The following is a 25,060-nucleotide window of genomic DNA, read 5'->3' as shown; positions in this document are numbered from 1 at the left end:
TCCCAAACTTGTCTTTCAATTAAGAATTATGGAGGTCACTGTGCTCTTGGAAAACTCCAATAGTGCAGAAATTTCTGTAGCCTTCCCCACATTTGTGCTTCCACACAATCCCATTTTTAGTTTTGCAGGGCAGTTCCTTTTTACCTCATGGCTTGGTTTTTGCTCAGCTGTGGGACCTTCTGCAGACCAATGTTTGCCTTATCTCCAACTCAATTGCATTTCTCACCGGCACACTCCGAACAAGGTGTGGAAACATCTCAGTGATGGTCAATGGAATGGGATGAACCTGAGACAAATGTCACGTGTTACGACAAAGACTTGTGTGGATGGGATAATTCACTTTTTTTATTTTTAATGCATTTGCGAAAATTCTTAAACTCCTGTTTTTGCTTTATCATTCTGGGATATTGAATCCAGCAGGGGGCGCTAGCTCCCTGGTTGGAATAAGTTCTTTTGTAATTGCGGCATGTTACATAACCAGAAACTATGCAGATATAATATAAAAAGGCGATACACCTCCCTTAGTGATACGGCGGCAAGAAATCACATAGGAGAAATAACGTAGCTTTTTTAATGACGGTTTACGCGGCATAACAGACGAGGAAGCCATGACAAGACCATTACTGAAGTGGGAGCTCGATGTATACAGTCTGCCATTTTCGTCGCTATGCTGGAAGGATTTTCAGGATCGAATGACGTTATCCCCCATCCGTCTGTCGGCTTCAAAAGTGTGCCGGGCCATGTTCCAAGGCTTTATACTCTTTCTCCATGTGCAGGCCCTCACTTAGGTAAATCATGCCATTCCAAACAAGGCAAAGAAGATCCAATGTCATGCTAACTCTGACACACAGAAACAGTACAATGCCCATTTCATAGTTGTCCCTTTCTTGTCTTCTAATGCTTGCCTAGCAGTTCTAAATGATGACCCTCTGTGTGCTAAATGTGGCCTTGTGTTAGCTGTACATGGGAGTGGATTTATAAAATATTTTTTGTACAGAGCACAGTGACATATTAAACTTATGTACTTATTACAGATATTGATTGTCGCATGATGAGGGGGGAAAATTAATTTTAACGATTTAAGCACAAGGGCACAACAAAATGTGACAAATGTGAAGGAGTCTGAAGACTTTCTGAAGGTGCTGTATATCTAAAATAAATAAAAGTGTGTGAAATGACCAGCAGTCTCCTTAACCTTCTTGTGTTTCTTATTTTTTTTTTGCCCTCCTAGTCAATGGGACCCCCACCAGTCAACTGTCCACACCCAAGTCTACCAAGTCTTCCAGCTCTTCGCCCACCAGTCCAGGCAGTCTGCGAAGTCTCAAGGTAAGTTGTGTCCAAACAGTTCTTCCCATCAGGTCGTGCGAGTTTTAATAAACAAATGCTTTAGGTTTGACCACCAGACATGGAGTAGATATTTTCCAAATGAATTCCAATTCCAAAAAAGTTTGGGGACAGCATGGAAAAGGAGTGATTTGTAAATTTACTTTAACTCGTGTTCAAACACAAACAGTTTAAAGACAAGACATTTCACGTTGGACCTAATCAACTGCGTTGTTTTGGGTAGACAGACGTTTATTCTGAAATTGATGGCCTGCAATGCTCTCGAGAAAAGTTGGGACAGGCGTAGTGTAGGACTAACAATGATGTGACAAGGTGAAGTCAGACAGATGATGTGAAAGAGGTGGGGCAGTCACGTTCTAGTATATAAGGAGCCCCCAAAAAGGCAGAGTCTTCAAGACAGGGATGGGTCGAGATTTGCTGTGTCACCAATAGATGGGTCAGAGAATAATCCAGAAGCTTGAGAAAAACATTCTCCAAAGGCACATTGGTAGGATGTTGCACCTTTGACCATCCACAGTGCACAATATCATTGAAAGATTCAAGCAATCCTGTCCAATGTCAGTGCATAAAGTCCAAGGCTGAACACAAGTTGTGAATGCGCGTGATCTCCAATCTTTCAGACATCACCGTCTTAAAAACCGTCATGCGTCTGTAATGGATATCACGACCGGGGCTTTGGGAATCCTTCAGTAGATCTCTGTCAGTCAACCCCATTGACCGCTGAATCCACAGATGCACGTGAAGGATTAAATGTGCCAAGCTGACACCAAACACCCACACTGTTGACAAGATCTGCTGACTTTTCTGGGCTTGAGCTCATCTGAAAGTCGCACAGTGGTGTCGTGTTTGGTGAGCTGATGAGTCAACATTTCATACAAGTCTGAGTTTACAGCATAAGCCACACTAAATCGGGATGTTTATAAGAAATTTAATCATTTACGTCACGAGGTAGAAGTCAGTCATACAGGAAAAAAAAAAAACAGCCGCTGCCTCCGAGGTTCTCGACTGAATCGACCAAATCACTGCTGCCTTTGGGTCACTGAATTGGTGCCTTTAGTGTTAAAACAATATAACGGGGGGCGACTTATTTTCAATCCTCTCTTTTGTAAAAATTGATCTATTTGTATGGAATGATTACAATAAAATTAATAAAAACAAATAAAACAATATAACAATCAAGACTAAGATGCGACTCTTCCGGTGACTTGTCATCCCAGTCCTCCTCTATGGCTCCGAGACTTGGACGCTTTCGCAAACAGACATCAACAGGCTAGAACAGGGGTGCCCAATACGTCGATCGCGATCGACCGGTAGATTGGAAAGGTGGTGCAGGTAGATCGCGTTGCATTCAAAAAAATTTTTTTTAAATGTTAGTCTAACATCTCTATATATAATCTTCATTTGGATCTTGATGTTTGTTTGTCCGGGAATGAATTAGAAGAAGAAGCACTAGATGGCAGCTAAAACATAGGCATTGCATTAAGAATCTCCTCCAGGTTTATAGTACTGAAGACTATAGTACTCCAGTCACACCTCAAAACACAGACATTCAAACTAAACAAATTGTTGTGCTTTAAATTAACTAATCTTTATATATAATCTTCATTTGGATCTTGATCTTTGTTTGTCTGTGAATTCATGTTCCCCTGACACTGCCTTGGTTGTAACTTTTCTTTACAAACACTGTCGATACCACTGTTTGTGTTTAGATCTGGCGTCGACACCTGCTTCATTGTCGAGACTGTGGTTTTTTGTGTTTCTATCGACCGTCATTGGCAGCACTTCATCCAAATCGAATGTTCACCCGCTTTTTGGAGTCGGCAGTCAGAGTATATAAGTCGGACACACTTCTGTGATTTTCCATCAGTCGGCGTTTGGAGTTCAAGAAAGAAGCATTGGTTCTTCCTTACTCTTTGGATTGCCACAAAGCAACCTGCGAGATTGGAGAAAGGTTGAGAAGAGATCATGAGAGGAAACGACAGCGTCGTGAAAACGAGACGGACTGTGAACGGAGAGAAGCAGAAATGCTCCTACACCACCACATAATTACTATTCGGACAGTGATTCCGAGTAGGCCGTTCCTATCGAATCAATGTCCAAGGGTTTTGTTTTATAATTTTGTTTCCCTTATAAAAAATCATAATGCTGTGCGACGAAGGGCCCAGTTCACGACTGGCAGCTGCGTTTAAACAGGGAGCCCTTCACAGACAACTTTAACACGCGCAACGTAGTTGTGGGCACATGGCTAGTACTGTATATCCTCCCTAAGGCATTTGCCACTTGATTGACATACAGGGTGGCCAGTCTGAGATCTCTTTTCTTCTAAGACAATGGTCATCCCGCACACACGATCAAACGCATGAGCTACTGCAAAACTCCGGCTATCTAAGTGATCTAGTTAACCTTCCAATTTATATCGACTAAAGAAGGGATTTAAAAAAAAAAATTTGTTCGGGGGTTTGGGCTGGATGTGGAATCGGAAGAGGATTTTTTTTTTTCTCACAATGTCACAATCGAAGTGCTGATCTGTCAAACTACCATTGCTATTCCAAAGAAGGAAAAAGTGGAAAGGCACTTTTGAACTGTTCATAAAAACTACGAAACTGACTTCCCTTCCAAAAAGCGATTTGAGAAAGAGAAAGGCGAGGGAACTAAAATCGCAGTTAATCGGACAGCCGTCATTTTTCACTCGGCTGAATTCAAAAGCAAAGGCAGACACACCGAAGCAAAAGGGGGCGCGAATGTTGCCATATGTGGCGTAATTTCGCTATTCGTAGGAGAATTTTAAACTTGTAGCGGTGTATTGGCAGCAAAAATTATAGGAACAAATTTTATTAGGGTTTCAAAAAAACGTTGGGGTGGCGCAATTAAAACTGTTATAAAAACTCGGGTCGCAAATACTTAAAGGTTGAGAAACGCTGCATTTAGGGAAGATGTTGAGGGTGATTCACCCACATCAAAAATTGCAACACTGTTTCACCTAAAACTCCTCTACAGTGGAGGATGACATTCAGCTGCAGTATGGGGCTCATGGACAGTTTTGGAACTTACTCACAGAGGAAAAGTACCCAAACATGAGGAAATGTGTGACCTCCTTGACTGAATTATTCAGCTCCTACTTATTTATGCAAGTCAGCCTTTTCCCACATGAAGATTATCCATCCATCCATCCATTGTCCAACCCGCTGAATCCAAACACAGGGTCACGGGGGTCCGCTGGAGCCAATCCCAGCCAACACAGGGCACAAGGCAGGAACCAATCCCGGGCAGGGTGCCAACCCACCGCAGGACACACACAAACACCAAGCACACACTAGGGCCAATTTAGAATCACCAATCCACCGAACCTGCATGTCTTTGGACTGTGGGAGGAAACTCACGCAGACACGGGGAGAACATGCAAACTCCACGCAGGGAGGACCCGGGAAGCGACACATGAAGATTATTAAATCCAAATACTGTAGTGACCATAAATGTATTGAATTGTTACTGTGCCATAAGGGTTATTCAGTTATGCAAGGTATATCAACATATATTTTATGTATAAATTATACTCAATATAAATATATATATTGTGGGGAACAGCCCGGACACAGACAGGTAGACACGATGGTTTCACCACACACACGTTTATTCATCATAATATTTACAGTGGAAGTGCACAAACCCAGTGCCTCAGCACCAATCACCCCTCAAGTCCTTGGCCACAACACAATGCCTTAATAGTTTCTGGTCCATCTCCACTCCTCTCTACCAAGCTTCGTCCTTCTTCCTCCCGACTCTTGCCCCTGACTGGAGGGAGGCGGCCCCTTTTATTCACCCCGGAAGGGCTCCAGCTGCATCCTGAGGGCTCGTAGCCACACCCCTGTGTGGCGGAAGCTCCAGCGGTGAAACCGGAAGTCCACCGGGTGTCTCCAATTCTCTTCCCCCCAGCACTTCCCGGTGTGGCGGAAGTACTGAGGTCCAACACTCCCAAGGCATTGGGGCGCCCCCTGACGGTGACCACGGGTCCCTACAGGGATGAGCTTCCAAGCTCTGTACCTGTGGTCCCCACAGCAACCAAGGAGGACGCCCCCTCGTGTTCCGGAGGATCCACAAGCCCTCCTCCGGTCCTCCTGGGCGTCCTGGCCGGGCACCACAATATATAGCATTTTTAATGTAGGTAGATCATTTCAACCTGGTCATTTTAAAAGTAGCTCGCAAGCCGAAAAAGTGTGGGCACCCCTGAGCTAGAACTATTCCTGATGCGATGCTTGTGGAAAATTTTCGTAATCTCGCTCAAAGAGTGCCTACGAAATGAAACGATAAGGATCAGATGCCTCCAACAACCCAGTATAGCTGAGGAAATTCAGAAAAGAAGGCAACGCTGGTTTGGCCACATGTGCAGAAAGTACAAAAACCGACTCCCTTACTGCCTACTATGGTGAAGCCGCCCAACAACCTGGAAGGTACAACAAAATGCGTCTAAGAAATCTTGGGCGTGTCAAGTTGAGGATGACCTCAGACGACATTAACTCAGTCTAATGGACGCCAAGGCGATAGCAAGAGATCGAACCAGCTGGAAGCAAATCGTGCAGGATGTCTAAAACACACTGGCACCTACAGTGGCATACTGGCTTAGAGGGCAGCCTTGTCCAGTTCCCCACTAAAAGGATCAACAATGATGAAGATCCTGGTAAAAGTTGAACCCCTGGGGTAGGTTGAGATGCCATGCGTAGCTTCAAGCCCTTTTAATCATTTTTGCTGAAGACCCCTATTGGTTTACTCTTTTTCATAAGGGTGTCATTTCCTGCACAAAATATGACCCAAAAATGGCCAAAAAATGTGTTTTTTTGGGGTCTAGATGGCCAAAAAGCCATATATCTTACATAATAAACATGAAGACGCGTCCAGTGGTATGTCATATATGAAGGGTTTTCTTGTACCTGTGAGTCAGGAGATGCCACACAAAGAAAACTGAGGTAAATTCCAAGTGTCCAGAAGGAATTCATTTGGACACAGAAATGGAAACCAGTGTTGTGTGAGTAATAATTCTACACAGATGACAGTGAGAGTGGTCTCAGTGCATCAATTAAACAAAAACCCACGGCTAAGGAATCACCGTGGATCTGAAGTGCAATCAGGAAAATGAGTTAAAAAGTTAAGAAATAAATTATTACAAATGCAAACAGCAGGGAAAGGGAAAACAACATCACATGTCTGGATGGCCCACATGTCACTGTTAGGTGTAATCATCAGGGAGACCACCCTTCCAACCTTTCTGTGCAAACAAAATGGAGACTTGTGAGAGAAGAGCCCAGTGATCACTTTGAAAGAGCTCAGGAGCTCAGGAGCTAAGACTGGAGGACTGGTGCACCAGTCAGCCATGTGAGGAGTCCTGATCTTCGTGGAAGAAGCCATTACTCAAAAAGGACCTGGAGAAGTTTTCCCAGAAAGCGTGAGAGTTACCTGATGTTAGGACAGTTTGGAGTCAGATGAGACCAAGAAGGAGCTCAAAGAGATATCCATGATCCAAATGTGACACCAGACCTGCAGTGAAGTATGTAGTGGTTGTGTTATGAGCAATGACAGGGCAACTTGTTAAGAGAAGGTAAATGTAAGATGGAAACACACATACAAATACTGCAAGAACACCTGTTGATGTTTGCTAAAAAACACTGAATCTTGGATGAAAGTTCATTTTTGAGCAGGGTGCTGAGCCAAAACACCAAGACAAAGCAACCTTGGCGTTGTTCTAGCGCCAAAGGCTGAATATCCTCCAGTGGCCCAGTCAAGCCCTGATGTCAATCTCATTGGGAATCTGCGATCCTACTGGAAAACTGCAGTGCAGTGTTAGTCGTCAGACTAACCCTAACACGCTGGAGCAAATCTGCCTGGAAGAGTGGGCCACGTTCACTGCAAACAAAGTTGGGACCGACTTGAAGATAGATATGTGGAATAAGCGACCAAGTAGTGTAGTAGGTAATAGGACTTGAGGGTCCTGCATAACTCAACTCGATGCTATTTTAGAGAAAATGACATGGATGGGCTGAAGGGCTTCATCAAATCGGTTTGAACGCTCAAGTGTTGTGTGGTGACTCTTTTAGGTGAATAGTGACATCTAGTGGGAACTTAGTGGAAGTGCATTCAATACACATTAGGGAAGCAATTCTTCATACAGAGAGAGGGGTGGTGAGAATCTGCAGCAAACCTCTTCCTCATCTGTTTGATGTTCAGACTCTAAAAGCTTTAAACAAAAAAAAACAGTAGTGGGGTAGCTTATGAGATTCAGTGGTCTTCTGTTTGGTTTTTATTTGGTTTCATTTGAGTAACTCCATGAACTGTGTGGTTATATTTTTTTTTTAACTTTATTAATCCCGAAGGAAATTACTTAGTTTTCGCATAGCCCTTGGGGTCAGAGCGCAGGGTCAGTCATTGTACAGCGTCCCTAGAGCAATTACATGTTAAGGGTCTTGCTCAAGGGCGCAGCAGAGTAGGGTCTCTTTTGGCAGTGATGGGGATTTGAACCAGCAACCTTCTGGATACCAGCACAGATCCTTAGCCTCAGAGCCAATTATTAGACATTTTATCGAATATTCTTAATGGGTAACAAATCTGAAGAGTTTCAGATGTTATCCAGACAAAGCATTACATTGTCAAACTCAGTTAGTCCAATTCAGGGTGTCGGGGACAGGAGCGTAAACGGACATTGCTACAGTGGGTTTAGAAACTAGTGAGACCCCTTCACTATCTGCACACTTTATTGTCTTGTAGATTTCATTTTAAATGAATACATTTGACATTTTTGCCCATCAACCCACACTCAGTAACACATAATGATAAAGTGAAGACATGTTTGCAAATTTATAAAAATCGGGAGTGGGCTCCCCTCAAATTTCTTGTATACTGAGATTGTGGAAAAGGTCATCAGAGCCACTTCAAGTTGCACACTATTTCTTAAATATCATATCTCTTTGTTTCTCATCATAACTAATTGATAGTATCGATACACAGTCGTTTATCTCTATTTATAATCAAACTTTACATTAAAACTAGTGTAAAAAGCCCGGGATCCTAAAAAGTATTGAAACCATCAGAAAAAAAATTGAGATGCAGAGATGTCAGGCAATTGTAAGGAACTACTCTGGGCGTCTCTCTCCTAAGAGGATTTGTTTTGCCGATGTGCTCACATCACTTGTGTTATTAGCGACTAAGCGACTTTGTCTTTCTTCGGATTTTTCGATTTGCCAATGTGCTCACATCACTTGTGTTATTAGCGACTAAGCGACTTTGTCTTTCTTCGGATTTTTCGATTTGCCGACGTGCTCACGTCACTTATGTTATTAGCGACTAAGCGACTTTGTCTTTCTTCGGATGTTTTGTTTTGCCGATGTGCTCACATCACTTGTGTTATTAGCGACTAAGCGACTTTGTCTTTCTTCGGAGGTTTTTGTTTTGCCGATGTGCTCACATCATTTGTGTTATTAGCGACTAAGCGACTTTGTCTTTCTTCGGATGTTTCGATTTGCCGATGTGCTCACATCACTTGTGTTATTAGCGACTAAGCGACTTTGTCTTTCTTCGGAGGTTTTTGTTTTGCCGATGTGCTCACATCATATGTGTTATTAGCGACTAAGCGACTTTGTCTTTCTTCGGATGTTTCGTTTTGCCGATGTGTTCACATCACTTGTGTTATTAGCGACTAAGCAACTTTGTCTTTCTTCGGATGTTTTGTTTTGCCGATGTGCTCACATCACTTGTGTTATTAGCGACTAAGCGACTTTGTCTTTCTTCGGAGGTTTTTGTTTTGCCGATGTGCTCACATCATTTGTGTTATTAGCGACTAAGCGACTTTGTCTTTCTTCGGATGTTTCGATTTGCCGATGTGCTCACATCACTTGTGTTATTAGCGACTAAGCAACTTTGTCTTTCTTCGGAGGTTTTTGTTTTGCCGATGTGCTCACATCACTTGTGTTATTAGCAACTAAGCGACTTTGTCTTTCTTCAGAGGTTTTGTTTTGCCGATGTGCTCACATCACTTGTGTTATTAGCGACTAAGCAACTTTGTCTTTCTTCGGATGTTTCAATTTGCCGATGTGCTCACATCACTTATGTTATTAGCGACTAAGCGACTTTGTCTTTCTTCGGATGTTTTGTTTTGCCGATGTGCTCACATCACTTGTGTTATTAGCGACTAAGCGACTTTGTCTTTCTTCGGAGGTTTTTGTTTTGCCGATGTGCTCACATCATTTGTGTTATTAGCGACTAAGCGACTTTGTCTTTCTTCGGATGTTTTGATTTGCCGATGTGCTCACATCACTTGTGTTATTAGTGACTAAGCGACTTTGTCTTTCTTCGGAGGTTTTTGTTTTGCCGATGTGCTCACATCACTTGTGTTATTAGCGACTAAGCGACTTTGTCTTTCTTCAGAGGTTTTGTTTTGCCGATGTGCTCACATCACTTGTGTTATTAGCGACTAAGCAACTTTGTCTTTCTTCGGATGTTTCAATTTGCCGATGTGCTCACATCACTTATGTTATTAGCGACTAAGCGACTTTGTCTTTCTTCGGATGTTTTGTTTTGCCGATGTGCTCACATCACTTGTGTTATTAGCGACTAAGCGACTTTGTCTTTCTTCGGAGGTTTTTGTTTTGCCGATGTGCTCACATCATTTGTGTTATTAGCGACTAAGCGACTTTGTCTTTCTTCGGATGTTTCGATTTGCCGATGTGCTCACATCACTTGTGTTATTAGCGACTAAGCGACTTTGTCTTTCTTCGGAGGTTTTTGTTTTGCCGATGTGCTCACATCACTTGTGTTATTAGCGACTAAGCGACTTTGTCTTTCTTCAGAGGTTTTGTTTTGCCGATGTGCTCACATCACTTGTGTTATTAGCGACTAAGCAACTTTGTCTTTCTTCGGATGTTTCAATTTGCCGATGTGCTCACATCACTTATGTTATTAGCGACTAAGCGACTTTGTCTTTCTTCGGATGTTTTGTTTTGCCGATGTGCTCACATCATATGTGTTATTAGCGACTAAGCGACTTTGTCTTTCTTCGGATGTTTCGTTTTGCCGATGTGCTCACATCACTTGTGTTATTAGTGACTAAACGACTTTGTCTTTCTTCGGAGGTTTTTGTTTTGCTGATGTGCTCACATCATTTGTGTTATTAGCGACTAAGCGACTTTGTCTTTCTTCGGATGTTTCGATTTGCCGATGTGCTCACATCACTTGTGTTATTAGCGACTAAGCGACTTTGTCTTTCTTCGGAGGTTTTTGTTTTGCCGATGTGCTCACATCATTTGTGTTATTAGCGACTAAGCGACTTTGTCTTTCTTCGGATGTTTCGTTTTGCCGATGTGCTCACATCACTTATGTTATTAGCGACTAAGCGACTTTGTCTTTCTTCGGAGGTTTCGTTTTGCTGATGTGTTCGCCTCGTTTGTGTTATTAGTGGCTAAGCGAGTTTTCTGTTTCCTCGGAGGTGGAGCTCTTACCCCGACTCCACCTATCACTTCTAGGCCGGACAGACAAAACCCCACACACTTCCATGCATAGACATTTATATATGAGGTCGAAAGTGGTGGTGGAGGTTTTTCATGATTAAATATGCGTTACCTAGACTACGTGCAAAGTAAAAAGAGTTATCTGAAAACATAGAAAAAGTGTATTATATAATATTATATAATATCTTTTATATATTATATAATTTGTTGCAATAAATTGCTATAGGTAAAACTGCATTTAGCTACATTTAATTATGATAATGATGGCGGAAAAAAAATATAAAAGGAGATATATTACCAGGAACACGACGGACATGTAGCAGCTTATTGTTTCCATTACGTCTTTATATTGGCATGTTCAATGTTTACACGTCATTGTTAAACTGATCATGTATAAATTAAAATAAAGTTAATAGTAGCTGTTGAAAGAATATGCGTTATATTGAATTCAGTCTTTAATATGATGTGCACATTTATATTTCCATGATACAAAAAATTCAGATGGTTGTTTAAATAAAATACTACTTCCGGTGGAGTAATTTTCCTCAAGTTTCATATCTGTTTGCTTTTTATCATTATACATATCTATACAAAATCTGAATCGTCTATCTGTAACCATAGTTTACTTGGAAACTTGTGAAAGTCTTCAGTTAAAGTACCACTTTCGGTTGCCGTAAGTGGCCCAAAACTTGATAAGATTCTTTATTTTTGATATAAAGTAGGTGTACAAAATCAAAGTGTTTTCAAGTTATTGTGTTTACACACAGACAGCATTTCAAAAGTGCTATTTTTGGACTCAGGGAGGTCTAAAACGTCAAGATTTATCAGAATCTCAAGGTCTAATTTTTTCACGAATCCTATACTTTCTCCATACTATGTATACAAGAAAGTAAAAAATCTAAATCTGAAATCTCTCATTCCTAGAAGTATTCAGACCCTTTGCTGGTTCACTATAGATTGCACTCAGGTCCCTCCTGTTTGCTTTCTCTTTGAGATGGTTGTAGAATTTGATTGGAGTCCACCTGTGGCCAGCTGAAATGGCTGGACATCGTTTAGGATGGCACACACATGTACCTGTGTGCAGAAGGTCCTGCAATTCTCACCACATCAGGACAGAAACCAAGCTTTGAAGTCCAAGGGGCTCTCTGTGGACCTCTGTAATTAAATGGTGGTGAGCTACCGATCAGGGAAAGGGGATACAAACCAATTCTAAAGCTTTCAGTGTTCTCAGGAATGCAGCGGCCTCAGTAATTGTGAAATGGCAGAAGTTTGGGACCACCAGGACTTTCTCTACAGGTAGCGGTGCCACATAGTGGGGTTTTATTTGTGTGTACATAGGTCCTGTTGAGTGATTGTTAAATTGTGAAGAACACCACTGGTTGTGCTGATTACTGTTTATAAATGAGGGTTGGTGTCTTTAACAGGTTTGTACCGATGCAGGGGGGCTTGTGGGATTTGTAATTTGGGGCTTGTATTCACTGTACCGATAAAACCGGAAGAGAAGGATATGGCAGGACATTTTTTTTTTTGTCAATCATCATCATCCGGAGCAGCTCCTAAACCTTTCATTTACTGGACATTGGTAGTGGAGAAGGATGATGCTCGGCCACTGGATTTAAGGATGGCGCTGGGTTCTTTTTCCTTCCAATCCAATCCATTGATGCTCTTGGAGAAGAGGCGCGCCCCTGAAGGCTGTTCTTCTGGACTCTGATGGCAGGACAGTATTTCACTATCCAGGTTCCGAGAAGCAGTTTATTGAATAGGATCATTTCTGCACTTCTTTCCATCATTTAACCATAGTTTCCATCCCTAGAATCACTTCCATCACTTACAGTAAAGACTTCTTTCAGGACTGTAAATATTGTTGTGTGGGGGTTTGTTTGTGGTGTTTGTTCAGAACTTTTTGGGCAAGAAGGTCCTGTGTCAGGGAGGTGGCTGAGAACTCAATGTTCTCTCTAACAGTGTAAAATAAACTTAGAGTGTTACCTCTCTGGCAGATCGTACAACTCCATTTCCTTGTTCTCATCAGATCCAAAGAGAATTTGCTGCCATGAATGCATTCGTGTCGAGAAGATGGCTAAAGTGTCACTACAGAGAGATGATACAAATATCAGGTTTCTCAATCACTTTGCTTTGATTCAGTTGTAATTTCTTTTGTGTTTTCAGATTTCTCAGCATCATGGATCCTCATCTAACGTGAATGGCACCTCTGACCAGGTCAACTGCTTGAGTCCAGAAGGTAGGTATCTTTCTAAAATTATTATCCCTAAATGAATTGAGACAGTCAAGCTCAAGAAAGGAGGAAGTGGAGAGGAAGTGGGAAGAATGGTGAAGGGCTTTAGAAGATAGAGGTTTGAAGATAATAGGAAGAAGAAGACAGAGTATATGAGGTTTAATGATGATCAGGATTCAGAAGTTAGCCTGCAGGGACACAAAAGAGTGGAGAAGTTTAAGTATCTAGGATCAGTGGTAGGCCAAGAAGGCCATGGAGAACTTGATGCAGAGATAACCCACAGTGTGCAGTGTAGAAGGAACAATTGGAAGAATGTATCAGGAATATTGTGTGATCAAAGAATTATGATCAAAGTTAAAGGTAAGACTGTGGTAAGACCAGCAATGATGGATGGAGCCGAGAAATGGTGGGCAGTAGAAGGAGCACAGGAGAAGAAGTTAGATGTGGCAAAAATGAGAAGATTGAGATGGATGTGCGGAGTTACAAAAAGAGGACAGAATAAGAAATAAGAAAGACAAGGTACAGGAAAGTAGGGTGAAGTGGTATGGACATATAATGACCAGAGACAATGAATGTGTGAGCAAAAGAGTGATGGGACTGGAAGTCCAGGAGAAGTAGAAGTGAGGGCCAAAGTGGAGGGGAATGGATAAAGTACAAGAAGATCTGAAGGAAAAGGAGGTGCAGGACCAAGCTGTATGGAGAAGGTCGATCAAGTACATCAACCCCACATAGAAATGGGAAAAAATGAAGAGGAAGGAGAAGTCAAGCTATGCTTAAGTGATAGAGGATAGGAGCATGCGTTCATACGCCGTGTTGCTGCAGCCACCAAAAGATAAACCACCTCAATGTCCCAGATTAGGACTCGAGTGCAACCATGCAACGGATGACACCTCAGCCCCACACTAGTGTAGATGGAATGGAACAGGAATGGAGGGTCTGCTTGCAGGGCTGGATGCAGGTCAACGTCATACCCAGGATGGAGCCATTGCAGGATAAGGGCCTTGCTCAGGAGCCCAACGGAGTGGAGTCACTTCTGGCATTTACGGGATTTGAACTGACAACCTTCCAATTACCAGTGCAGATCCCAAGCCTCAGAGCCACCACCCTTGTCCTAAGTGATAGGATGGACGTGAAAACTGAACCAGGAGCTTCATGCGTGATCAAGTGTAAACAACTCACCAGGAGACTGAATTTGTTTGTGGTGATTCTAAGATTTTGGAATATACTGATTTTGGTGCAATTAGAAAGTTTCAGCAAAATGATTGTTATGTTCATGAGGTCACTGCGATGGAATTTTGCATTATACTTTGAGTTTGTACGCATTGCCGTGGGTGGGTGAGTTATAATTAGCATTGATGTTTGAGTGCCAACACATAACAGCTAGATAATCGTGTCGTTATTGTTGCACCACTACGGCGTTTTCAGAAAGTCTTTGGACTCCTTCACTTTTTTAACATTTTGCTATATTGCAGCCTTGTACTAAAGTCGTTTAAATAAATTTTTTTCACCCTCATCAAATGACACTCAATATGCCTGAATGACAACATGAAGCGAGGATTTTAGAAATGTTTGTAAATGTATTAAAAATAAAAAAACTGAACTATTCCATTGACACAACTATTCAGACCCTTTACTCGGTACTTAGTTGAAGCCCCTTTGGCAGCGATTCCAACCTGGAGTCTTCTTGGGTTTGATACAACAAGCTTCACACACCTGAATTTGAAAAATTTCCACCATTCTTCTCCACAAATCCTCTCAAGCTCAGTCAGGTGGACAAGTTCGCTGTTTTCCAGTCTCTCCAGAGATTTAAGTACGGGCTCTGGCTGGGTCACTCAATGATATTCCCAGAGTTGACCCCAAGCTACTCCTGTGTTGTCTTTGCTTGGTGTTCTGTTGGAAGGTGAATCTTCAGTCCAGTCAAATGTCCAGAGAGCTCTGGAGCAGGTTTTCATTAAGGTTTCCTCTTCCAGCTTTACCCCAACCATGACCAGTCTCTCAGTTTCTGCTACTGAAAAACAACCCCACAGTATGATGATATCAATGATATAAGATGTTCTGAGCTGCTTGGCATGTCACATGTTCGACTAGAACTAGTAAAATGGGGGATTGGAGGTCAGCGTGGGCCAAAGGTGTAAAAGCACAATTTATGTCCTGTGAGACTGCTGTTGTGGATAAAACATGGACTGATGGAAGAATTGAGAAGGAAGGTAGAACCTGGACAGGATTGGTCGAGAGACCTGAGGCCACAATGGGAAAGGTGTTGGTGCATACTCTTCAACCCAAAAAACACCGCATGGAAGTGTGAAAAAGTACATTACAACCAGGGCCAGTCAACAATCTGAGTTCTGCCCCGGCCTTTGCAATTGGAGACCTGGCCAGAAAGAACTTACACCAGTTCACTGTGTAAAACACAAGATCACCCTCCAGCTGAGCACCAGGATCATCTAGCTGTCAATGAGAAGCTCTGCTATCCATCCAGGTTGAATTTAGATGGAATGGAACAGTGGGAGAATTTTTTTATGGTGGCTTAAGTGCCAATTCTGCCACCAACCCCCAGATTTTTCACTGCTGATCGGATGGGTCTACATGCTTAGGGCTGGATGCAGGTTAACGTCATACCCAGGACGGAGCAATTGCAGGTTAAGTGAAAGTGAACTTTATTGTCATCTCAACCATATACAAGTATACAAGATAGATGAAATTGAGAAGCTCAGGGTCCACAGTGTAACAACATGACATGCAAATAATAAATTAAAAATAGAATTAAAATTTAAATGTAAAATTAAAACATAAACAAGACAAGACATTGTGCAAAGACGAGACAAAGAAGTAGTAGCAATATTGACGTGTAGTTAGCAATATGAACATTGATGCAATGTATGGTATTTGCAATCTAGATACACACAGTATATAATATAATAAATAAATAAATAATAGATATAGATAGTACAGAAATTATCAGTGTATGATAATAGTTGTTTAAGACACGTAAACAATGACAGCTCAGAATGTTTCACTGCAGAAGGATATCAAGAGTGTCAAAATCCTTAAAGGTCAGTATGAGATTTTCAGTTCTTCTCTACATGTACACTCGTCTTCACAGGTCAGTGGCTCACATGTATAAAAGTTCTGTTTTTCGAGGTGGTTGAGGCCGTGTGGAAGATCACAGGGGGCAGCATGGTGTTAAGGAGTCTGACAGCTTGGGGGTAAAAACTCTCCTGCAGCCTGGCAGATCTGGCTCTGATGCTGCAGTATCTTCTCTTGGATGGCAGAAGTGTGAAAAGTCCATGTGAGGGGTGTAAGGGGTCCTGCACAATGCTGCAGACCTTGTGGACACTGCGTTTGTAAAATATGTCCTGTAGTGAAGGGAGAGGCACCCCAATAATGTTCTCTGCTGTCTTCACTATCCTTTGCAGGCGCTTGCGGTCGGATATGTTGCAGTTGCCATACCAGACAGTGATGCCGCTGGTCAGAACACACTGAATGGTGCCTCTGTAGAATATGGTGAGGATGGAAGGGCAAAGACTTGCTCGCTTCAGCTGCCTCAGGAAGTGTAGTCTCTGCTGGGCTTTCTTGATTAGTGATGTGGTGTTATGTGTCCACTGTGAGGGATGGCCGGCCGAATATTCCGGTCCACACCTCCAGGCCGCAAGATGGAGTCCTCCCAGCAGCATGGAAGGTCCCCAAATTCCAGCAGGGCATTATGGACGGTGTAGTTTTTATAAACAACCCTGCTGGATACCATGGGGGCTACCAGGAGCCGCTGTAGGGAGGCTTACAGAGTGCTACGTGCCCTATAACCTGGAAGTGCATCGTAATCACATGACCGGAAGGAACAACGTGCTTCCGGGTTGAAGAAAAGGACTTTTAATCTGACACAGAAGTGATAAGGAATCATGGACTGTAGGATTGGAACCACTTCCAGGTCGGGGAATATAAAAGGACCATGGGAAAGCCCAGACGTTGAGCTGAGTTGGGAGGCAGGGTGGCTAAGCATCTGGGAGTGGAGGATTGAGTATTGTTTATTGTTTATTAGAGTAGTGGGAGTAGTGGTGCTTTGTGCACATTTATTATTATAATAAACCATTATTTGGACTTTTATCTGGTGTCTGACGTCTGGTCTGAGGGTTCAAGGGGTCACGGAGACCTTAATCTGTCACACCACGTAAGTTCCTCAGTTATGTGCACACCGAGGAACTTGGTACTCCTAACAGTCTCCACATCTAAACCGTTGATGCTGAGTGGGATGTGGGCCTTGCTCAAGGGCCCAACAAAGTAGAGTCACTTCTGGCATTTACGGGATTTGAACCGACAACCTTCCAATTACCAGTGCAGATCCCTACCTCAGAGCCACCACTCCACCCCTGTCTTCAGATGTCCTCAGAAAGAATTGAATTCCTCTCAATGAATGTGCTTAAGGTTCTTGACGTGAAAGCAGCAAGTAATGGGCTGGTGGTGCAAAGTGAAGGAATGAATTAGTGACTTACAGAAGCACCCATCAGTGTTCTAGCACATCGAACTTTGACAATCCCGTCTCGACCCGTGTCTCGTTTCTAAACAGAGTTCTTTTTTTTTATGTTTATAGCAGTTAATGGGAACAAATGTTTAGCAGCTTCTGTTATCCTGGAGAAGTACAAAGTCGGGAAGGTCATCGGAGATGGCAACTTTGCTGTTGTGAAGGAGTGCGTGGAGAGGTAAGCGAGGTCCGAGGCCTCTGGTGTGATTGTGTAACACCCCTGCCTGCACATGACTCTCACCCAAGGGGCTCTCATGAGCAAACCGAACAAACCAAATGTCGAGGCTTAACAGAAAAAATGAATCGACAATGCTACAGAAACACACAGCAACTAAGAGGAAGGACATTCATTAATTTTTGTTTGTTTTTCAGATCTACTGGGAAGGAGTTTGCATTGAAAATAATTGACAAAGCGAAATGCAGTGGTAAGGTGAGTACTGCTTGTGCTATGGCCGGAGCAAATGAAATGGGATTATGCGACGCCTGAAGCGATTCCGTCATCAATTTTAAACTTAATCTAAGGGGTTGCGATCAATGCTCTGGAAAGGTAGGAGATGGTGTTCAGGTGGTCTTCTCCGATTTTGTTTTGGTCGCACATTATGGTTGCGGGTGGTCCTGCAGTTTTCTTTAAGGTTTCACAAATAGTGGTCCTCTTTTGCTAGAATAGAGTTAAGTCTTCTGGGTAGCTGGTGGTCAGTCAACTCGCATCTTGCTTGTGCACCTTTCTTTGCTTTAGCAAGGTTTGGACCAATGGGACCCTCATCCAACTCCATTACAGATGGTCTTTCACTCTTCGGACTAGCATTCAGAGTAAAAGGGATCACTCCAGCCTTTGTGACACCCACACCTTAGGAAACCAGGGGGTCCTTCTGTGGAGTAGAATTATGGAGAGGCCGAGACTACTGAGCTTATACTGAGCGCAAAGTCTGGTGCTTGAGATGGATTATAAAAGAAGGAGTGGACATTTCTAGGGTGCACATAAGCCAAACCTTGAGGCTGGCAACTGGTATAAAGTTTGCCCATCAAGGTTGCCAATCATTCTTTGTTCGCTGTCCAAGTGTTTAAATGGTGCGTCATAGGGACATCTCTCTAGCTGTCACGTTGTCTGTGACTGATATCTCTTATCAGATGAGACAGAGAAATTGACTCCAAAGAGGCCTTGGCAGCAGAAGCGTCTCCTTACTGCGCGGCAGCAGCACTACCACTGTGCCACCGTGCCGCCCAGTAGGTTTGTTATTAGGTACAAATGCTTGTAAAGTCATGGAGCCATGGCAAATCTCATCTATATGCTACACCGATCCCTCTCTCACTTGGACAGAGGCAGTGGTGCTGTAAGAATTATGTTTCTAGACTTCTCTAGCGCCTTCAACACAATCCAACCTCTGCTCCTTAGGGACAAGCTGACAGAGATGGGATTAGATTCATACCTAGTGGCATGGATCGTGGACTATCTTAAAGACAGACCTCATTATGTGCGTCTTGGGAACTGCACGTCTGACATTGTGGTCAGCAACACAGGAGCGCCACAAGGGACTGTACTTTCTCCAGTCCTGTTCAGCCTATATACATCGGACTTCCAATACAACTCGGAGTGCTGCCATGTGCAAAAGTTCGCCGATGACACTGCTATCGTGGGCTGCATCAGGAATGGGCAGGAGGAGGAGTATAGGAACCTAATCAAGGACTTTGTTAAATGGTGCGACTCAAACCACCTACACCTGAACACCAGCAAAACCAAAGAGCTGGTGGTGGATTTTAGGAGGCCCAGACCCCTCATGGACCCTGTGATCATCAAAGGTGACTGTGTGCAGATGGTGCAGACCTATAAATATCTGGGAGTGCAGCTGGATGATAAATTAGACTGGACTGCCAATACTGATGCACTGTGCAAGAAAGGACAGAGCCGGTTATACTTCCTTAGAAGGCTGGCGTCTTTCAACATCTGCAATAAGATGCTGCAGATGTTCTATCAAACAGTTGTGGCGAGCGCACTCTTCTACGCAGTGGTGTGCTGGGGAGGCAGCATTAAGAGGAAAGACGCCTCACATCTGGACAAACTGGTGAGGAAGGCAAGCTCTATTGTTGGCATGGAGCTGGACAGTTTAACATCTGTGGCAGAGCGAAGGGCGCTCAGCAGGCTCCTATCAATTATGGAGAATCCACTGCATCCACTTAATAGTATCATCTCCAGACAGAAGAGCAGCTTCAGAGACAGACTGCTGTCACTGTCCTGCTCCACTGACAGACTAAGGAGATCGTTCCTCCACCAAACTATGTGACTCTTTAATTCCATCCGGGGGGGTAAACGTTAACATTTAACATTATACATAGTTATTGTCTGTTTTTTACCTGCATTATTATCATTCTTTAATATTATTTATTGTATCAGTATGCTGCTGCTGAAGAATGTGAATTTCCCATTGGGATTAATAAAGTATCTATCTATCTATCTATCTATCTATCTATCTATCTATCTATCTATCTATCTATCTATCTATCTATCAAATCGTACATAGTGAAGGTGACGGACCTTATGCAGCGAGAACAGTTCTGGGATGGATTGTTAATGACCTAATAAAGGGGTTAGACAAAGAAAGACTGCAAAGTTATTCAGCCAATCATGTGACAATAATGGAGGTAGAGCAAATGTTACTCCAACAATACAATACAGACTTTCCAGAGCGCAGTTGTGAGGAGAAGGAGGAAATAGATAGATAGATACTTTATTAATCCCAAGGAGAAATTCCCATACTCCAGCAGCAGCATACTGATAAAGAACAATATTAAATTAAAGAGTGATAACAATGCAGGTAAAATAACAGACAATAACTTTGTATAATGTTAACGTTTACCTCCTCCCCCGGGGTGGAATTGAAGAGTCGCATAGTGTGGGGGAGGAACGATCTCCTCAGTCTGTCAGTGGAGCAGGACGGTGACAGCAGTCTGTCGCTGAAGCTGCTCCTCTGTCTGGAGATGATCCTGTTCAGTGGATGCAGTGGATTCTCCATGATTGACAGGAGTCTGCTCAGCGCCCGTCGCTCTGTCACGGATATCAAACTGTCCAGGTCCGTGCCTACAATAGAGCATGATTTCCTCACCAGTTTGTCTAGGCGTGAGGCGTCCTTGTTTATGCTGCCTTCCCAGCACACCATCGCGTAGAAGAGGACACTCACCACAACTGTCTGATAGAACATCTGCAGCATCTTATTGCAGATGTTGAAGGACGCCAGTCTTCTAAGGAAGTATAGTCGGCTCTGTCCTCTCTTGCACAGAGCATCAGTATTGGCAGTCCAGTCCAGTTTATCATCCAGCTGCACTCCCAGGTATTTATAGGTCTGTACCCTCTGCACACCTCTGATGATCACGGGGTCCATGAGGCGCCTGGGCCTCCTAAAATCCACCACCAGCTTTTTGGTTTTGCTCATGTTCAGGTGTTTTAACAAAGTCCTTGATGAGGTTCCTATACTCCTCCTCCTGCCCACTCCTGATGCAGCCCACGATAGCAGTGTCATCAGCGAACTTTTGCACATGGCAGCACTCCGAGTTGTATTGGAAGTCCGATGTAGATAGGCTGAACAGGACTGGAGAAAGTACAGTCCCTTGTGGCGCTCCTGTGTTGCTGACCACAATGTCAGACGTGCAGTTTCCGAGACGCACATACTGAGGTCTGTCTGTAAGATAGTCCACAATCCATGCCACCAGGTATGAATCTACTCCTATCTCTGTCAGCTTGTCCCTAAGGAGCAGAGGTTGGATGGTGTTGAAGGTGCTAGAGAAGTCCAGAAACATAATTCTTACTGCACCACTACCTCTGTCCAAGTGGGAGAGGGATCACAATGTCACAGGAGGACATTAAGTTCATGCGCATAGCTTCAGATTCTGCCAGACTACTGGATGGACACTATTGTATTAGTCTGCCTTTTAAAGATGAGACACTTAAAGTGCCAAACAATTGTTGTGTTGCAGAACAACAAGCTATTGGACTCAAAAGGAAACTTACAAAGCATCCAACATTCCATGAGGATTACAAAATTTTCATGAAAGACATTTTAGACAAAGGATATGCCATCAAGGTACCCACTGAACAGCTGACCCTTGAAAGGGAGAGAGTGTGGTACGTCCCTCACCACGGAGTATATCATCCAAAGAAAAATAAGATCAGAGTGGTCTATGACTGTACAGCCACTTACCAAAGCTTCTCCCTAAATGAGCAGTTGCTGAAAGGACCTGATTTAACTAATACATTCATTGGAGTTCTTACTGGAGATTCAGAGAGGAGCCAACTGCTCTCATGGCAGACATTAAATCAATGTTCTATCAAGTGAAAGTTCCAGATGAAGACACTGCTCTTCTTCGTTTCCTGTGGTGGCCTGAAGGTAACCTAGACAACGGACTAGAGAAATAGAAAATGACAGTGCCTCTTATTTGGTGCTACTTCATCACCCAGTTGTGCCTCTTATGCCTTACGAAGAACAGCAGAGGATGCCAGAAGCACAGCTCCAGAAGAAGCAGTTAACACCGTGCTGCACAACTTCCATGTCGATGGCTGTTTAAAGTCAGTTGCTACAGAAAAACAAGCCGTAAAAACTGGCCAAAGATCTTCAAGCCCTGTGCCTAAAGGGAGGATAATATCTTTCAAAATGGATAAGAAATAGCAGAACAGTCTTGTTGTCCATTCCTGAAGAAGACAGGACAATAGATGAAAAGGACTTGGACTTAAGCCATGCTCTGTTACCAGTTGAGAGAGCCTTAGGTGTCCAATGGTGCACACAGACTGACAGTTTCAAGTTCCAGGTAAAGCTGCAAGACGTGGTATTCTGGCAGTGGTCAGTTCAATATACGACCCACTTGGATTCTTAGCACCAGTCATATGGTCTGCTAAGCTTATTTTGAGAGAACTGTGTAAAGAGAAATATGCGTGGGATCAAGAAGTGGAGGTTAAGTATGTCTGGCAATGGAAAAAATGGATGGACGATTTGCAGCTACTCGTGGATTTCAATGTAGACTGGTGCATTAAACTGCCTGGGTTTGGTCACATAATGACTGCACAGATGCATCATTTTGGAGATGCTTCAGAAAACGGGTATGGCACTGTTTCCTACCTCCTCCTGACTAATAAAGAACATAAGAGACATTGTTCATTTCTAATGGGGAAATCAAGAGTGGCACCACTAAAACCGGCCACTACACCAAGGTTAGAACTTACAGCAGCAGTGGTAGCAGTCAAAATGGACAAAATGTTAAAACAAGAACCGCAGATTCCCCCAATCTTTTGGCCTGACAGCACCACAGTACTAAGGTACATTGCAAATGAAAGGGCAGGCTACAAAACTTTTGTTGCCAACAGAATCGCAGCGATAAAAGAGCACACACAACCCTCACAATGGAGGTATGTTGCATCTGCACAAAATCCTGCGGATCAGGCATCAACAACATTTATTTCTAGAGCACATTGTCATACAAAGAATGTCGCTCAAAGTGTTTTACACGATGAAGAAAGAGAAAAAAAGACAAAGTAAGAATTAAAATCAGAGAAAACTAATTAACATCGAATAAAAGTAAGGTCCGATGGCCAGGGAGGACAGAAAAAACAAAAAAAAACTCCAGACGGCTGGAGAAAAAATAAAATCTGCAGGGGGTCCGAGGCCACGAGACCACCCGGCCCCCTCTAGGCATTCTACCTGACATAAATGGTCAGTCCTCATGGCATTCAGGGTTCTCATGGAAGGACTTGATGTTGATGACGGTCATGTGGACTTTTGGCCTTTAATCCATCAATGGAGGGACATCACGGTGCTTTGATCAGGTGGTGGTGTTGCAGGTCGCCACCACAAAAAAACGGAAAAAGAACAGAAGAGAGAGTTGGGGTTAGTATGGATTTTGGAGCCACCATGAATAGCAATGATAATTAATTGAATATGTAGAGCATTGGGATTAAATTAAAATGAAGTTATGAGAAGGCCATGTTAAAGTAATGAGTTTTTAGAAGTTTTTTAAAGTGCTCCACTGTATCAGCCTGGCGAATTCCTATTGGCAGGATATTCCAGATTTTAAAATTTTTTTTAAATTTTTTTTGGATTTTCCTTACCATCCCAACCTCTTTCTGATTTGCTATTGTAGTTCTGGGTGAACGCTCATTGGTTCTCAACCCTCACCTACACACAAATCCACCATTATGACTTCAGACATCCCACCGGTTCGTTTTTGTCGGGGTCAGTCACACAGACGGCTTGAATTGGGTCACCAGGAATGGCAGACTGCATGATTGATTTCTCGGCCCCCCTACTCTCCAAGATGATGTAAATGAAGTCCGCGGCTGATAATCACTGGAGAAATCCTGTCATGTGACCAGGGCTGTCTTAACCGCATCATAAGCCCCCAAGCAAAGTAGAGCACTGGGGCCCCTGGAGCAAAACAGAAACATACATAAGCATCAGAAAAAAACAAGGGGCCCCCAGGCAACTGCCCAGTGTGCCCAGGCATTAAGACGGCCCTGCATGTGACGACGGGGCCTTCAGGAAGAAATCAGATAGAAATGCAGATCACAATCTTGTGACTAGGATGTCAGAAAACACCCTTACTTGGGGGGGGGCTATGAAAAGAGGTCTCTCAGATGAAGATGTTATGACACTGTTTGGTGTTCATCAGAAGAAAAAGTTGGTAAGCAGGGAAGGGTTGAGAAAAATCTAATGAAAGAGAGAAGACAAAAAAAAATGAAAAGAGAGATAGGGGGGACACAAAAAGAAGCCTTAAAATGTCCGAGTAAACCCACCGGCCTGCTTAGTTCACGTCTTTAAAGCTTCTTAATATTTGACTTTGGGTTTTCCTTCATTCAGGAACATCTGATAGAGAATGAAGTGGCAGTGCTGCGAAGAGTCAAACATCCCAACATCATCATGCTGATTGAAGAGGTGGACACTGCGACTGAGCTCTACCTGGTCATGGAGTTGGTGAAGGTGAGGTGTGGCTGGTGTAACACAGAACCCTACAGATTCCCACCGGTAGCCCACGTGTACCCTCTACTCATACAGCATCTAATGTCCTCGATGCCTTATAGGCTCACAGGGTCCTCATTGCCGAGGACGCCAAGCAGCTGGATCAGGCCAAGCGGGGACGCCCACGTAACACCTGGATAGACGGTCATTTCCAGAGGGTGGGACTGGACCGCATGTCTACCTGGGGGGTTACTAACCGGGATCTCAAGATGTTTCATAGTGTGGTTGGTGGCGTAAACACACTGTACCAGTGCATGCCCACTCAACCTTATAGACTCGGCTGTATATTCCCAATTTGAAAGACTGAAACCTCTCGCCAGCCGTGTCCCATCATTCTAAAAAGTATTTCACCGATAGATTTGTCTTGATATGCAGAAGGTGTGACGTGAGTATCCCCTCAGTGCGCCTCTTACTGGCTGTACAGAAGATTCAGAAAGTCTTCTGACCCCTTCACTTTCACCCATTTTGTTATGTTGGAGACTTG

General features: G+C 43.3%; 1 protein-coding gene across 3 annotated transcripts in view; it reads left to right on the top strand.

Moving 5' to 3' along the window:
• Positions 1-25,060, top strand: part of dclk2a (doublecortin-like kinase 2a) — a 203,365-nt gene that overhangs the window by 131,996 nt on the left and 46,309 nt on the right. For 2 of the 3 annotated variants that reach the window (XM_051928153.1, XM_051928151.1), the window contains exons 6-10: positions 1,232-1,326; positions 12,999-13,071; positions 17,651-17,759; positions 17,954-18,011; positions 24,418-24,537. In XM_051928153.1, the coding sequence (XP_051784113.1) occupies positions 1,232-1,326; positions 12,999-13,071; positions 17,651-17,759; positions 17,954-18,011; positions 24,418-24,537 (455 nt within the window). The remainder of the gene's footprint in view (positions 1-1,231; positions 1,327-12,998; positions 13,072-17,650; positions 17,760-17,953; positions 18,012-24,417; positions 24,538-25,060) is intronic. The other variant, XM_051928152.1, reaches the window with a different exon arrangement.

The sequence above is a fragment of the Erpetoichthys calabaricus genome, chromosome 5, assembly GCF_900747795.2.
Source record: "Erpetoichthys calabaricus chromosome 5, fErpCal1.3, whole genome shotgun sequence".
NCBI classification, from domain to species: domain Eukaryota; kingdom Metazoa; phylum Chordata; class Cladistia; order Polypteriformes; family Polypteridae; genus Erpetoichthys; species Erpetoichthys calabaricus.
The sequence above is the reverse complement of the archived record's forward strand: the minus strand, read 5'-3'. Positions and strand labels throughout refer to the sequence as shown.